Source organism: Schistocerca cancellata, chromosome 4 (genome assembly GCF_023864275.1).
Source record: "Schistocerca cancellata isolate TAMUIC-IGC-003103 chromosome 4, iqSchCanc2.1, whole genome shotgun sequence".
Lineage (NCBI taxonomy): Eukaryota > Metazoa > Arthropoda > Insecta > Orthoptera > Acrididae > Schistocerca > Schistocerca cancellata.
Window position 1 is genome coordinate 874,582,408 of NC_064629.1, and position 15,150 is coordinate 874,597,557.

At 46.6% G+C, this 15,150-nt stretch overlaps 1 protein-coding gene across 1 annotated transcript in view; it reads right to left on the reverse strand.

Moving 5' to 3' along the window:
• LOC126185029 (zinc finger and BTB domain-containing protein 24-like) overlaps positions 1 to 15,150 on the reverse strand; it is a 566,213-nt gene that overhangs the window by 15,501 nt on the left and 535,562 nt on the right. The window contains exons 12-13 of the mRNA XM_049927762.1: positions 8,584 to 8,771; positions 719 to 1,042 (exon numbers count right to left, since the gene is read on the reverse strand). Of these exons, the coding sequence (XP_049783719.1) occupies positions 719 to 1,042; positions 8,584 to 8,771 (512 nt within the window). The remainder of the gene's footprint in view (positions 1 to 718; positions 1,043 to 8,583; positions 8,772 to 15,150) is intronic.

Genomic DNA, 15,150 nt, shown 5'->3' on the forward strand with positions numbered 1-15,150 from the left:
ATACGTCAGTTCAAATGTGGAGGAAGGAAACGGTATACCATCTGCCGCTGCCTTGTAAAGTACTGTGCTGTTCACACCAACCTTCCGATTGATGTAACCTTTACCTTATGGGTACAATATCAATAAGACACAACTTGTTATCAGTGAAATGATACAAGTATATGTATGCAGCAATCTGTGAGGATATGAAATAGATTGATGACACAGTTGTAGGTATAGAAGGTGACAGACTTCGGTTTATTCGAGGAATACTGGGAAAATGTGAAAAATGTAGTCAGTCTACAGAGCAGATTGCTCACAAAAAGAGTCGTGTAGGACGTCCAAGAAAACTGCACAAATGTGGGGGATCCATACCAAACAGGACTAACAAGAGATATTGAATGTGTATTAAAAAAGGGGGCCGCACGAACGGGCACAGGTATGTTTGACTCTCGGGAGCCGGCCGAGTGGCCGAGCGGTTCTAAGCGCTACAGTGCGGAACAGCGCGATCGCCAAGGTCGCAGGTTCGAATCCTGCCTCTGGCATGGATGTGTGTGATGATCTTAGGTTAGTTAGGATTAAGTAGTTCTAAGTTCTAGGGGACTAATGATCTCAGAAGTTAAGTACCATAGTGCTCAGAGCCATTTTTTTTTTTTTTTTAATTGTGAAGAGCCCCGATTGACAGATGTCAACCGTGTCGCGAATGGCTACTAAAGAAGTTCCCAGTAGCAGTGCTTACCTGCTGGTGGTTGTGGTGCGGCTGGTGGCCGGGATGGTGGTGGTGGTGGTGAGAGTCGACGCCCATGGACTGGCGCATGGCGGCGTCCATGGAGCGCATGGAGTCGGCCATGGAGGCGGCGCGCATGGCCATGGCGGCGGCGTGCTGCACGTCTGCGGGCGGCGTGCCCGCCGCGCCCGGGGGCCCTCCGCCGCCGGCGCCGCCCCCGCCGCCCCCGCCGCCGCCCCCGCCGCCGTTGGCGGAGGAGACTGGCGAGGCGAGCCCGGTGGCGCCCATGCGCATCGCGGCGGCCAGGTTGACCGCCGCCGCCTGCACCGCGACCGCCTGCAACACCGGCCACTCGTCGCTGGTAGGAGCCCGCTGCGACAGGACACACACCGCTGCGGCTCGCCACTCCCACACTCTGCCACTGGTTTCCACAAATCAGAGCCAAGTCTGCTTCCTAAACCACACCGAGTAGCCGGGTACCCGGGCTACGACCCCTGAGAGCCGCTCGCGAACGTACTGAGAAGCTTAAGCGCCACTCCTTATTTGGAAGTGCCTGTGGACCTGTAAGACTTAAATCCCTCGAGAGATTCCCGAACGAATTACTGAGCCTCCAAACGACAGGAGATTGCCAGAGGCGAGCACTCGAGATCTGGAGCAGCCAGAACCGCGTTGGCGGAGGCTCGGTATCAGTGGAAGCAAAGGTGATCTAGTGAGGCCTTATAGATGAACCAGTAAACCCTCTATTCTTAAACTCCCTCGCATAAAACAGCTTCGAACGTCTGATTACTTTAGAAATGAGTTAATGTGTTAAATATTTGTTTTTAAGCGTATAATAGAGAAAAGTTTAGGAAATGTTTGAAATTATGCTTAACGTTTGTTGGAGGTCGCTAACTGCTTTCATTATGAATGAATATAGTCTGGACAATTTGGACTCCATTTTAAGTAAAAGCTTGTTTTTCACACAACTCAATGTTTATGACTTCACATCTTCTAAACTTCTTTTCGTGCAATGACATAATTTTGCAAGTACATTCTGATACATGTAGATACTATCTGAAGAGCGAGTTGCAAATAGAGTTCGTAGTAAAGAAGTAATAAATTAAACCCTCATACCTAGTGCTGAAGTTTTACCGCGCATAATTTTGAACCAAAGGTAGTTTTCGACCCTTCTAAATGTTTGTGACGTCATATATGCTGAACTATGTGTCGTAAAATGATTTAATTTTGCATGGACATTCAGTGGTATATGTGGAAACTGTCTGCAAACTGTGTTGGGAACAGATTCCATAGTAAAGAAGTAATAAGTTAAAATGTCATGCTGGAGTTTGACTGCATGAGCGAAAGCGAAGTAAGCGATAAACCGTCTTCCTTTCATCATCTCCGTGGGGTGTCACCGAGAGAGAGTTTCGTAAAAGTTTGAAATTATGTGTAAATTTTGCTGGAAATCGCTAAGTGCGCTCATCCTCAAATACTGGATGAATAAAGTCCGGGTATTTCTGCACCGTCAGTTACGCTGTTTCAACACAAACACACAGTTTCTAACTGTAAAACTTGTCTTATTGTGTTAAACTTTTAATATAAGGTTATATCTCTTAATGAATATATTAAGGCAGAGTATTAATTTCGGCCAATAATGACGCGAAATACTGAAAATTAAGTTTTTGTTGGCCCTGAAAGCTGTTAGACAGGCGACCTTCAACTGTTACCGGCTTCCGAGATAGCGGTTTAGTAATATAGATAAGACGAGAGATGTGACTCTGGCGAGTATCGGGATATGGAACATCTCCTGATCTACACTAACTGTCCCAGTAAATGTACACTCGATGAATTACGGTGGTTAAACAAGAAAGCATGGGCACAGCTTAATTATAGGCTTAAAAAGTTTGATTTCTGGTCACGTAAAAACAAGATAAGTTGCATAGCAGGGAACAGACAGTTGGAAACTGTGATAGCCATCGCCCAGGCACCATTTGCCGATCGAGCTGCGATCTACGACCGTTGGTGGTTTGCAGGCAGCCCGAACTCGGACAGAAATAAACGCTTTTTCGCCACTCGGAAGGAATAGTGTCACGATCCCTTGCCTTGCTGCTGCCAACGGAATGGTTACTGCATCCAGACATGTACTCTACTCTCAACTTTCACTGCTCCCCCCAGATCCTCGAAAGCCTCGCTTTCGGCAACCTGTATCCTGAGCTATTTTTTAAAGTTCCCTCACATAGTCAGACATCCAAAACACTTTCCCTGCTCCTATATCTGCCACTACTCCGTGCAACATACCGTTTTCTGGTAGCACCTGTGCGCTCGTCCAGTTGCGAAAGCCCTGGATCGATTTCCGGGACCCGGAGGAAGTAAGTTTTCGTCCCGCCTTCTCTAAACCCTACTAAATGGGTGGCTGTTCGGGTCGTCTGTACTGTTTCCAGCGCCGAGTGATTTGGCCAGGATGGCTGGTGTCTCGACACCTCCTGTGCGAAATAAACTTGAAGAGCCCTCGCAGGAAACAGTTCTTTGCTGACTTCTATTAGTGGTAACTGGAAATGGCTAATTGAAAGATTGAAATTTTGTTCTTGAGGCTGACTGGTCGAAAGGCGTGAATGCCAAAATAATTTCTTGGAGAGGTTTTGGACCTCGCGAAATGGGGAAATCGACCGGCAGCCCTCTTAGAGTGCAAAAGGCATGTTTCGGTGCCTCTGGGCGCAGATAGTGTCGCGGAGTGGATTTCGAAAGTCGGTAGTCATGATCCTCAGCGATCAGGAACGGTGTTCTCCCTGTGCGGGAAGTTTCGAAAGAGTTCGGTAGTACGTTCCAGACGATGGGCGTCCCAGGAGCATACTACCGAAATCTCTCGGCAAAGTTATGTGCGGCTATCAAGATGAGGTGTTGCGGGAAGCTCCCCAAGGGCGTGTTTCGGTTCTGCGACAACGTCCCAATTAATTCTGCACAGGACGCAGCAACACATGCTGACTCTTAGGGCTATCAAGTGCCCCTCCTTCTTCTCACATGGCACGTAGTAACTTCACCGTCTTCTCTCATCCCTCAGATACAGACAGGTATCGGCAGAGTGACGACGAGATGCTTTTCGTGCTGGCACGTTCCCCGAACATCCAAAAGGCAGACTTCTACAGTCAAAGCCTGCACGGAGTTATCCATCGTGGAGAAAAAATGTGGCGCGTGGAGGGGTGAATACACAGATAAGGACTAACATAACCAGCAACTTTCATGGCTGCAGCCTGATTTGTGCAAGGTGGCAATTAGAACTTTATCATTACCCCTCGTACTTCAACTTGTCAGTACTAATAACACGGTAATTTTAACTTCGCTCATGCACCGTGTGTTGCTCTCGCTTCATGTCGATTTATCTGTTTTCTTTTACACATACAGGGTATAGAATCTGGAAGTGGAAATAATCCCCTCACAAATATTTTCGAATGGGAACCTCGTGTCCTAATCCTGGTTCGCTGAGATCTGAGAGATAAGTAAGATCTCAAACAATCCGGAAAAAAACGCTTTCGTCAATTATGATGAATGTTTAGTTGCTCGTGGTGACTATTTTACCTGACATTTGTAGATGCAGAGTTTTTGAAGAATCCAGTTGCTATTTCTGAAAGCTGTTGCACAGTGTAAGTATGCTGTTAAATAAATGCGCAGTTACATCGAGTTGTTGCAGCGTGAACTTCACAACGGCTAAATAACCGAAATTAGAATTCTGCAGAGTAAACATTTTAATAGTTAGGGGTGAAAAAATGTCATTGGTTAGATATTCAGCGAGGCATTGGACCCGGTACAAAAGAAATGCATTTTTTACTTTCGTAAATATGTCCTAATTTGAAAATGATGGCCGCATCGAATCAGTCCGTAAGGGGTACTCGTAGGGTGTAATTGTCCACTAGCGGGGTTGCATGCTCTTAACTTGTCACAAACAACTTGCTTCACTGAAACTGACCTTTCCTGTTACTTTTATGTCATTTAATAGTGTCTACAACTGGGCTCAGTTTCATTACATACTAAATGTTTTTAGTTATAGTTACTTTTGCGACTTCTCTTTAATTTATGGAAACCAGTGTTATTTTCTATTGTACAGTGACTTACAATTCTAACCTTCTTATCTAGTAGAATTATCGCTACTGTTACAAGTCAAACTTATTCAAAGGACAGAAAAGCAGATATACATCTGTGAAATGAAGGACAGAATGCAGAGAAGAAATAGTAGTGGAAATCTTACATCATGCTTGTCTCACAGTATTTTACGTTCACATTCGTTTTAAGCCACGGTTTTGATCCGCTCTCCGTGTTTTTCTAGCATTTTGTTCAGTTTCCCGGCAAGATCAGAGATCATAACAATTATTTAAATTCCCGTGACTCAATGACGAGTTATTTTTGAAGAACTGTATGTTTACCATGTATTCTTTATTTTCTACCTGTTTCGGTCGTTGCGAACATCTTAATAGGAAGGGAAAAGACTGTACATTAGATGGATACGCAGTTCAATTCTCCTTTGGATAAACTGAAAACCATCAGAGTTGAAATGCATATCCATCTAATGGACAGCTGTTGTTTCTTCCTGCTAAGATAGTCGCTACGACCGAAACTGGTAGAAAGTAGAATCAGTTCTTCAAATTCCTGATAGCTGTATAGGGTCACCTTATGAAAGCGTTAGAATTATTTTTGATTTCTGTAAGATCTTTGCGTATCGCAGATTAAAGAAATGTGCGAGAAAAATTATCTTTTTAGCGCTTTGTCCAACTAATCGTCTGGCCATATTCGTCTCCAGTAACTCGTTAAGGAGCTACATTTTAATTTAGTTTGAATTACTCTGTCTGTCGCCTGCCTCACAAGCAAGCAAACACACACACACACACACACACACACAAACACACACACACACACACACCCTGCCTCACAAGCAAGCACACACACACACACACACACACACACACACACACACCAGCCTCTCCTCTGCCGTGTGCCGCACGTGCACAAATCTAATGGAAGAGTCGTCCTTGGTTCGCTAAGAACAAACACTCGTGCAGCACGGCACAACTTGCAACACTGATAGGCGTTTCGAAAGGCGACCTTTGACCCGGGAGACACATTGCTGTAATGAGAGGGCGCTAGCCACACGCTACTCGTCCCTTATCGAAGGGTCAAGGTCCGGTAGCCGTCGCTGTTTACTGTTTACCGTCCAGCCTGAAAATATCATCCCTGCGAAACAAAAGGAATTCCCTGGAACGCCACAATTGAGTATTAGTCGACGCACACCTCATGGCTACACACTTCTACTGCTACATATAGAATGAGGCTGTGCAAACAGAGATAGCTCGAAAGGAGTGGAAGTTACAGTCATTAAACGGCACGTCGAACAAAGATAGTTTGAAGTTACTTCTCATAGAAAATAACCTAAGGTAATCACGAAATTGGGAACAATTACATTTTACTTAAAATCAATTTTCAAAATAGGGTACAGTTTGGCATGTTACCTAACACAGGAATAGAAGAACTACTGTTACAAATTTAGAGTAATGATAGAGTAAATAAAAAAATACAGTGCCTAAAAAAAGGAGATATTTCTCTAGGGGACGTGGTTGCTAGGTTAGTGGATGCAGAAAGGCGTGTTTTAGTGCAAGATCAGTATCGTTCAAGATAGACGGTGAAAGGAGTTGAGCAGTGGTCAGCGGAGGCTCTTGTAATTAATTCTGGTGTTAGCTGGTTGCCATGCTCCGTCATAGATTTTGCCAAGTTCTGTATCTAAACACCTTTATTGTAATTTCACCTCCGTATGCAGGAGCAGGTTGGCAGCGATTTCGATGAATTTAGAGATCGCCTGCTTCATTTAAGTTCAAGTTTATCAATTTTGGAGCTCCTGCCAGGTACACTATCCACGGAAGTACGCTCTTCTGATTAGAAGAATCTGCATCTGCTTGCATATTCCGCAAGTCACCATACGGTGCGTGGCGGCGTGTTTTTGTATCAGTGCCAGCCGATCCGGTTCCTGTTTCACTCGCAAATGGAGAGAGGGAAAACCGACTATCTGTGCCCTTCTGTTCGAGCCGTCATTTTTCTCATCTTATCTTCACAGCCCTCGAGTGAAATGCATGTCGGTGGCAGTAGGATTGCTCGGAAGCCTGTCGCAGATGCCGGTTCTCTAAAATTTCTCAATACCGTTCTTCTCTCCACGGATTCCCATTTGATTTCGCGGAGCATTTCCGTAATACTCGCACGTTGATCGAACCTAACGGTACCAAATCTAACTGCACGCCTCTGGCTCTGAGCACTATGCGACTTAACTTCTGAGGTCATCAGTCTGGACGCCTCTAAACTGCTTCGATGTCTTTCTTTAATCCGACCTGTTAGAGATCCCAAACACTCGAGTAGTACTCAAGATTGGGTCATAAAAGGGTCATGTATGTGACACCAATATAACAGAATATATTTACTCCGGATATGTCCTTTTAATAACGATTCCAAATTTCCAAAGCACAAATCAAGCATACGGGAACGGAATTTAAGGCACTGCGTTCTTGCAGGGTGGAATGGCCTGCTAGCCCGCTGTGTGCGGCTGGAATCTCAAACCAATCGTCACCCACATCTTCACGGCTTTCGAAACCGTTGGCTGATTGCCAGGCGTCTTCAGTCAATTTCGACAGTCCTTTCTCAACAGATCCAATGTCTGATTCAATCCTCAAAGTGGAAACCTTAGGAAGTTACGGCTATAAAACAATGTGCCAGAAATTAAAGGTATTACAAATGGAAAGCCTGTCCCTATTCTCTTATTTTCTTCTACCTCTTTGGTATTTAGGTCTCTAAAGGGAAAAAAGTGTCCGATCCCCATTTTATTATATACAGAAGTTTCTATTCGTGTATTTAAAAATTCTTCTAAATTTGTAACAGAAGTTCTTTCCACGCATCGTGCAAGGTGTCCCTAACATTTAGGATCAACCTTTTACCCATGGTGGACGATCCTAAACTACTAATGATTGGAAACCAACATTTAGTTTTTTTCGTACAATTTTCACACGTATAGCTACTAGAAACTGTCCAAAGGAGCAAACGCCATTCTCAACGTAATCAACATATAGAATTGAAAAAAATCGCTTGAGGCCGGTACTCGCGCACTTCGTTTACAATAAGAGCGTACTTTCTGCTTCACTATTACTCGCCACGCTATTTCCTTCGGAGCGTGCATGACAGGCGGTTATTTGATGAACCATCTCCCACATTATCCAACACCATCCCCTTAAATTCTACTGTCGAGAATCTTGCTAGCTCTCTGCTGCTTCACTGCTCCGATGTATTTATTCGGAGCAATACATTTATTTGGTGCAATATATTTACTCCAACCAGGATGACGCCGATGACGAAACTGTTCTCCGTAAAATCATTCCGCTTTCCGAGACGGCACTTCGCAGATTCCTATATTAAAAGCGTGTCTGTAACGAGTAATGCTCCATTTTCGACAAATCGCTCTGAGTTGTAAACGGTGGAGAACACCATGGACTCGTCACGGACTATTTTCTACTGCTTTTCGAGGTAGCACAATGGGCGTCGATTCCACAGGCAGTTGTTTATCATGCAGCATAAATTGTTAACAAATATCTGCATCTGCTCATTCGAGATCTCTTACTGCCCAGAATATCCAATTCTGACCACTGGTAGACTATTTCAAATAGCCCACTTCCATCTGTATAATGTTGGGACACGACAAATTTTACACCAAGGACGACAGCAGGTCGTCACGGAGCATAACTGTAGGATTCAAAAAATTTATGTCCTGTCTGATTATCGTGGAAGGTCACATGTTTGTGTAGGCATCGTCATCGCCACAACCATGCACTAATTTCTACAGGCAGAAGACAAGCAAAGACATGGCCAGGCTACTGTACCTGCGGCCCGACGGCAGGACTGGCCACGCCGGACTGCCCCACGATGGCGGCCATGGCAGCCATGCGGCTCGCGTTGTGCAGGTCTTCACCGTAGCCTGCCATCTGATGTAGCCCGTTGTTGGGCCGCAGCAGCTCGCCCAGCTTTCCCGGCCCGTTGTTGTTGTTGTTGTTGTTCAGCAGCCCAGGACCTGTAACCACCATAGCACTCACATCTAGGGCAAATGGAGTCCGCCAAAGCTCACCAACTGCTACCGCCTATCGTTGAGCTGGATAAGTTGGACCAACCAACTTTTATTGTTGTTGTTATTCATCAACCTAGAAACAGGAACCAACCAGTCGCTTATATCCAGAACAAAAACAGTTGCCAGTCATCTGTTGCAGCCCATTGTTGGGCAAGCTGCTGAGTTGCCTAGCTTGTCCAGCTCATTGTTGTTTTTGTTGTCGTTTCGTCATTTGTTCTGTTTTGGATTGGGTTGTCTGGGGGAGGAGACCAGACAGCGAGGTCATCGGTCTCATCGGATTAAGGAAGGACGGGGAAGGGAGTCGGCCGTGCCCTTTCAGAGGAACCATCCCGGCATTTGCCTGGAGCAATTTAGGAAAATCACGGAAAACCTTAATCAGGATGACCGGACGCGGCATTGAACCGTCGTCCTCCCGAATGCGAGTCCAGTGTGCTAGCCACTGCGTCACCTCACTCGGTGTTCTGTTTTCCGTCGTGTCTTAGTTGCTTAAAAATTCATGGAGGTATGTTCCGTCTATGCAACTAAATGAAAGGCAGTTTGTTTATTGGCATACTCCCTTCTTTTTACTTGTGAAGCATCTTCAGTGGTCTGTAATACGTGCTTTTTTGTATACATATAACAAATGTATTATTACGCAGTAGTTACAATATGTTACTATGCTACATTTTGTGATGTTTTTCTCTTGTTTTTCAGATTAGAATCAACTTTTGTGGCAAAAATTTTGTGAGGTGAAATTATCGTCCGGTGCTACATTTCCAGTACAGTTAGCCCAGATGTGTGGTCCTGGAGACGTGTTCATTAGTCCCCTTGCTCCAGCTGGCAGATTTACGGCGCTTTTTCACCCCCATTTGTTACAATACATCACTTACATGACTTGCACTTTTCGTTTTGTGATCAACACGTGTGTGTTTTCGGTGTGTAGCGTTACCAACCGTCGCTGTGTTTGCACATAACAAAATACACACACACACAAAACAAATGAAAAATATCAAACCACACAAACAACAAAAAACAAAAGACCAAAGATAAACACACAGCGACAGTTGGAAACACTGTATACACGTATGTTGATCAGAAAATTAAAAGTGCAAGTGATGAAAGTGATGTGTTGTAACAAATGTGGGTGAAAAATCGCCGGACGTCGGCCATCTGGAGCAAGGGGACTAATGAACACATCTCCAAGACCACACATATGGGTTAACAGCACTGGAAATCGTAAGTAACAACGAACGACAAATCCACCTCATGAAATTTGTGATACAAAAATTGATTCACATCTGAAAAACCAGAAAAAAGTGAGAAAATGGAATATAGAAAGTTAGTGCAACTGCTACATAGTACATAAATTACATGTATGAAAAGAAACATCTATTACAGGCCACTAAAATGGCTCACAAATAAAAAAAGCGAAACGCACATGACAATAAATAAATTGCCTTTCATTTAGTTAGATAGACGGAACATACATCCATGAATTTCTCGTCTTTATTCTTGTTGTTGCTGTTGTTAGCACCCTGGGACCTGCAACCGCCTGACCACCTGCATCTCGAGCAAAAGCAGACCGCTACGGCCTCCCAACTGGTGCCACCCTCTGCTGGACCACAGCAACTCGTCCAGTATCCCCGTCCCATGCCGTCTTTGTTCTTCGTGTTTTCGTTGTAAGGGCAACCACGGACCTCCACCCACTCGAACGCTTATGTCTAGAGGAAAAGGAGTATGTCGTAGGCCACCATCTGATACAACCCATTGTTGACCTGCAGCAACTCACTCTTCTAGCCCAGCCTATTGTTGTTGTTGCTCTTATCTAGCAGCACTAGTTTTTCAACCACACAAGCATTGACATCTAGAGAAAATGTAGCCTGCTGCAGCCTCAGATCTTGTACCGCAATATGTTAGAATGCAGCGGCTCGTTTAGATTGTCTGGTCCACTGTTGTCCCATTTCAGCAGCTCGGGTCCTGCAGCCACATGAGCACTGACATACACTCCTGGAAATGGAAAAAAGAACACATTGACACCGGTGTGTCAGACCCACCATACTTGCTCCGGACACTGCGAGAGGGCTGTACAAGCAATGATCACACGCACGGCACAGCGGGCACACCAGGAACCGCGGTATTGGCCGTCGAATGGCGCTAGCTGCGCGGCATTTGTGCACCGCCGCCGTCAGTGTCAGCCAGTTTGTCGTGGCATACGGAGCTCCATCGCAGTCTTTAACACTGGTAGCATGCCGCGACAGCGTGGACGTGAACCGTATGTGCAGTTGACGGACTTTGAGCGAGGGCGTATAGTGGGCATGCGGGAGGCCGGGTGGACGTACCGCCGAATTGCTCAACACGTGGGGCGTGAGGTCTCCACAGTACATCGATGTTGTCGCCAGTGGTCGGCGGAAGGTGCACGTGCCCGTCGACCTGGGACCGGACCGCAGCGACGCACGGATGTACGCCAAGACCGTAGGATCCTACGCAGTGCCGTAGGGGACCGCACCGCCACTTCCCAGCAAATTAGGGACACTGTTGCTCCTGGGGTATCGGCGAGGACCATTCGCAACCGCTTCTGCCTTGGTGCCAATGATGGTCGTATGCGTGTTTGGCGGCGTGCAGGTGAGCGCCACAATCAGGACTGCATACGACCGAGGCACACAGGGCCAACACCCGGCATCATGGTGTGGGGAGCGATCTCCTACACTGGCCGTACACCACTGGTGATCGTCGAGGGGACACTGAATAGTGCACGGTACATCCAAACCGTCATCGAACCCATCGTTCTACCATTCCTAGACCGGCAAGGGAACTTGCTGTTCCAACAGGACAATGCACGTCCGCATGTATCCCGTGCCACCCAACGTGCTCTAGAAGGTGTAAGTCAACTACCCTGGCCAGCAAGATCTCCGCATCTGTCCCCCATTGAGCATATTTGGGACTGGATGAAGCGTCGTCTCACGCGGTCTGCACGTCCAGCACGAACGCTGGTCCAACTGAGGCGCCAGGTGGAAATGGCATGGCAAGCCGTTCCACAGGACTACATCCAGCATCTCTACGATCGTCTCCATGGGAGAATAGCAGCCTGCATTGCTGCGAAAGGTGGATATACACTGTACTAGTGCCGACATTGTGCATGCTCTGTTGCCTGTGTCTATGTGCCTGTGGTTCTGTCAGTGTGATCATGTGATGTATCTGACCCCAGGAATGTGTCAATAAAGTTTCCCCTTCCTGGGACAATGAATTCATGGTGTTCTTATTTCAATTTCCAGGAGTGTACATTGCGAAGACAGTGTGTTGTAGTCCATCGTCTGCTGCTGTACACTGTTGGGCTGTAGCTGCCCACCCAGTTTGCCCTCCCTTTTGTCACTGTTGTTCAGCATCCCGCTACCTGAAACCGGGATACGTCCAGTTATATCCTCGAGGCACCCTCACCATCCACGTCTACCTAAAAGTTCCTTCCAAACCATTGGTAAGAAAAGCAGAAAAGCCCCATCTCTGATATGTTGTCTGGCAAAATGATGACGAACATTACAAGTCAAACACTGGTGGAGACATTAACGGTGGATGCCACGAATAGAGTGAGAAACGATGGTCTTCATCGCCCTGTGGACTGGCGCCTGCAAGACATTACAGAGACATGAAGGGAAAGTAGGCTCCCCGTTTTTCGAGATGTAGAGCAGGGCACTCAAGCGTCCAGTGGTAATCGTATTTTGTGCAGGTGGTGGCCGACAGGTCTTAAGTATTTGCAAGAAGTCATATCTGAAAACGCGAAGAGCTTCTGATAAAATTATTCTTTATTTTCAACTGGTTTGGGTGATCAGATCTTCAGGTATCATAACATTATTTAAAACAATCTAAATGGCAACGTCCTTAGTGTGGTGTCAGATCAAATAAAATCCATCTTGCTTCAAGTATTAGTTGCCATCAATAGTAAAAAAATTAAAAAGTCAGCACTAAAATTTAGTAACACAGTTAATCAGTCTTCAGATGCTGTTGGACTCAGGTTCCAGAAGTTCTGTTTGGACGCACTCTACAGTATGAAAATGTCATGATTTCCTTCTTTCCTTCAGCAAGAGAGAATATAAGCTCACCGGACAAAATATTAGTTGCGCAGTCACACGCGCCGCCCCGTGTGGCCGAGCGGTTCTAGGCGCTTCAGTCTGGAACCGCGCGACCGCTACGGTCGCAGGTTCGAATCCTGCCTCGGGCATGGATGTGTGTGATGTCCTTAGGTTAGTTAGGTTTAAGTCGTTCTAAGTTCTAGGGGACTGATGACATCAGATGTTAAGTTCCATAGTGCTCAGAGCCATTTGAACCCTTAGTCACACGCGATAGATCGGTAGGAAGCAGCTTCCATGTTTGGTGGTATCCAGGCACACTGTCGAACGGATGAACAAGGTTGGTTGGTTGGTTGTTTGGGGAAGGAGACCAGACAGCGTGGTCATCGGTCTCATCGGATTAAGGAAGGATGGGGAAGGAAGTCGGCCGTGCCCTTTCAGAGGAACCATCCCGGCATTTGCCTGGAGTGATTTAGGGAAATCACGGAAAACCTAAATCAGGATGGCCGGACGCGGGATTGAACCGTCGTCCTCCCGAATGCGAGTCCGATGAACAAGGAATAGGGTACCGTTTAACACAGTGGGCGTAATAATATCCTGACCGACAGCGACCGGAGACGAGTGTGACTTGTTGACAGTAACAATCGGTTTCGATCCCGACGGGAAAACCGGCTGCCAGTGAATGGAGTTCGATCTTAACCACCTTACGAGTGATCACAGCGAAGGGAGCAGCATTAAATAGACGTATGAGGCCGGGTACCTCGCAGAAGGCCATTTTTCACACCGAAACGTAAAGCTGTTCCTTTTCAATGGGCCGAACGACACTGAAACTGGACAGTAACTTACTGGAAGAATGCAGTGTGCGCTGACAAGTCACGATTTTGGCGCTTCTCAAATGATACAGCCGAGCGGTCTGAAGCGCTGCAGTCATGGACCGTGCGGCTGGTCCCGGCGGAGGTTCGAGTTCACCCTCGGGCATGGGTGTGTGTGTTTGTCGTTAGGATAATTTAGGTTAAGTAGTTCAAATTGTTCAAATGGCTCTGAGCACTATGGGACTTAACTTCTGAGGTCATCAGTCCCCTAGAACTTAGAAGTACTTAAACCTAACTAACCTAAGGACATCACACACATCCATGCCCGAGGCAGGATTCGAACCTGCGGCCGTAGCGGTCGCGTGGTTCCGGACTGTAGCACCTAGAACCGCCCGGCCACTCCGGCCGGCAGTTAAATAGTGTGTAAGCTTAGGGACTGATGACCTTAGCAGTTTAAATCACGCTGTGTGGAGGTTTTAGTTCATGTCGGAGCTGTTTATCTACTGTTTTTAGGAGAGTTTTTCGTACCACGACTTGGCTCACTCATTCACGATATAGTGAACAGGAACAAAGATATTTATTTCGACAGTTTCCTCGACATTTTCGTGATGAGTATGCTGTGGGAACTCCCGTCTTCCAAGATAACAACACCCGTGTTCAGAGGACTGCAGACACTCACGTTTGTGGTTTGACGAACTGTGAAGCACCCCACTGCACTACGGGTGGCCCGCTAGATGACCCGATGTTCAAATTTGTGTGAAATCTTATGGGACTTAACTGCTAAGGTCATCAGTCCCTAAGCTTAAACACTACTTAATCTAAATTGTCCTAAGGACAAACACACACACACACATGCCCGTGGGAGGACTCGAATCTCTGCCGGGTTCAGCCGCTGCAGCGCCTTAGACCGCTCGGCTAATTCCGCACGGCCCACCCGATGTTAATGGCACAGGAAATGTCTGCGACTGTTTAGGACAGCGGGTGAAACGTATCAGTCGACTTCCTCGCAGTCTCCAGCTCTACGGTATCTAATCGTCAACGAATGCCTTCTACATCTACATCTACATCCATACTGCACAAGCCACCTGACGGTGTGTGGCGGAGGGTACCTTGAGTACCTTTATCGGTTCTCCCTTCCATTCCAGTCTCGTATTGTTCGTGGAAAGAAAGATTGTCGGTATGCCTCTGAGTGGGCTCTAATCTCTCTGATTTTATCCTCATGGTCTGTTCGCGAGATATACGTAGGAGCCGGCCGCTGGTGGCCGGGCGGTTCTAGGCGCTTCAGTCTGGAACCGCGCGACGGCTACGGTCGCAGGTTCGAATCCTGCCTCGGGCATGGATGCGTGTGATGTCCTTAGGTTAGTTGCGTTTAAGTAGTTCTAAGTTCTAGGGGACTGAAGACCTGAGATGTTAAGTCCCATAGGGCTCAGAGCCATTTGAACCATTTTTAATACGTAGGAGGGAGCAATATAC